Source organism: Penaeus vannamei, chromosome 4 (assembly GCF_042767895.1).
Source record: "Penaeus vannamei isolate JL-2024 chromosome 4, ASM4276789v1, whole genome shotgun sequence".
Taxonomy (NCBI): domain Eukaryota; kingdom Metazoa; phylum Arthropoda; class Malacostraca; order Decapoda; family Penaeidae; genus Penaeus; species Penaeus vannamei.
Genome location: NC_091552.1, coordinates 27614208 through 27616793, shown reverse-complemented (window position 1 = coordinate 27616793; position 2586 = coordinate 27614208). Strand labels below are relative to the sequence as shown.

The following is a 2586-nucleotide window of genomic DNA, read 5'->3' as shown; positions in this document are numbered from 1 at the left end:
CACACACACACACACACACACACACACACACACACACACACACACACACACACACACACACACACACACACACACACACACACACACACACACACACACACACACACACATTCACACACACACACACACACACACACACACGCATACACACTCATTTACACACACATACACACTCATATACACATATATACTCACACACACACACACACACACACACACACACACACACACACACACACACACACACACACACACACACACATACACACACACACACACACACACACACACACACACACACACACACACACACACACACACACACACACACACATAATATATATATATATATATGTATATTTATATATGTAAATATATATATATATATATATATATATATATATATACATATATATAGATATATATACATATATATGTAAATATATATATATGTAAATATATATATATATATATATATATATATATATAAATATGAATATATATATATATATATATATATATATATATATATATATATATATTTATATGTAGTTGTATATATATGTGTGTATGTTTGTGTGTAAGCACATATATGTGTGTGTGTGTATATATATATATATATATATATATATATATATATATATATATATATATATATATATATATATATATATATATATATATATTTATGTATTTATAAATTTATATATTTATATATTTATATATATATATTTATTAATTTATTTATTAATATATATATATATATATATATATATATATATATATATATATATATATATATATATGTACATATATACATATGTATATGTATATGTATATGTATACGTATATATATATATATATATATATATATATATATATATATATATATATATATATATATATATATATATGTATATGTATATATATATATATGAATATATATATATTTATATATATATATATTTATATTTGTATATATTTATATATTTATATATATATATATATATTCATATATATATAATAATATATATATATATATAAATATATATATAATTATATATATTTATATATATTAATATATATATATATATATATATATATATATATATAAATTATATATTTATATATTTATATATTTATATATATATATATATATATATGATTATATACTTATATATATTTATATATATATATGATTAAATACTTATATACTTATATATATATATATATATATATATATATATATATATATTTATATATTATATATATATATTTATATATTATATATATATATGTATATATATATATTTATATATCATATATATATATATATATATTATATATATATATTTATATATTATATATATATATATATATATAATGTATATATATATAATATATATATATATATATATATTATATATATAATAAATATTATATATACATATAATATATATAAATATGTATATATATATATATATATATATTTATATATTATATATATATATATATTTATATGTTATATATATATTTATATATTATATATATATTTATATATTATATATATACATATTTATATATATTATATGTATATATAATATTTATTATATATATATATATATCTATATATATATATATATATATTATATATATGTATATATATATATATATGTATATATATATATATGTATATATATATATATATATATATGTATATATGTATATATATATATATATATATGTATATATATATATATATATATATTACACATATATATATGCAACAGGAACGACGAAGGGAAGGGCAAGAAAACACACGAATATGCCGAAGGCCTTTTCACTATTGCTTCGTCAGGGCATATGTTACATGAGGTACATAGAGGAGTATATATACAACTACTGGGTGATCAGGTCACTCCGGTAATAAGGTGAGCGACGACCTTGGCTAGTTCATGGCTCCCCGTAGCGGTGTTGATGTTGTTAGTTGTATGAATGAACGCCGCTTCTTCCATCTTCCTTTGCCGTGGGGCCAGGCCTTGCTTTATGATGGAGGCCTGGGACCACTTCGGGAGGTGACCATCAGTTTCTGCGTGAACAACGAAGGCGCTTCTCGTGTCATGGCGTCGGAGAGCGCTGCGGTGTTGACTGATACGTTGTTCGTGCAGTCCTCGTGATGTCTCGCCTATGTATACCTTATCACAGCCCCCACAAGGTATGCTGTACACCTGGCTGAGGGGTCTGTTATGGTTTGACCTCTTCTCTCTCACAATGTCTCCGATCTTCTTGCCTGAAGACGTAGCTATCTTGAGAGTATGGCCCACCAGGGCCTGCAGGTGCTCAGTCAATTCCGAGTGGGGGATGTCCTACTTTGTGTGTCCTCACCTCTCAGCCTGCTCATGATTTTCTCGGCCTTGCGTCGGAGGTGGGTGAGCATGGAGCGGGGATAGTGGAGGTGTTGGAAGGTGTTGTAGTCGTGTTTCATCTCATCCTCCAAGAACTCAGGGCTGCATATTCTGAGGGCCTGGAGGAAGAAACCAATGACCACGCCTTCTTTGGTTCTCTTACTATGGGCAGAAAAATAGT

At 24.6% G+C, this 2586-nt stretch overlaps 1 protein-coding gene across 1 annotated transcript in view; it reads left to right on the top strand.

Moving 5' to 3' along the window:
* The window catches only part of Tbc1d15-17 (TBC1 domain family member 15/17), a gene marked incomplete at its 3' end in the record, with an annotated part of 24357 nt that overhangs the window by 3234 nt on the left and 18537 nt on the right, over window positions 1-2586 (top strand). Inside the window, 1 exon segment of the mRNA XM_070121402.1 lies at window positions 2328-2465. Coding sequence (XP_069977503.1) covers window positions 2328-2465 — 138 coding nt within the window.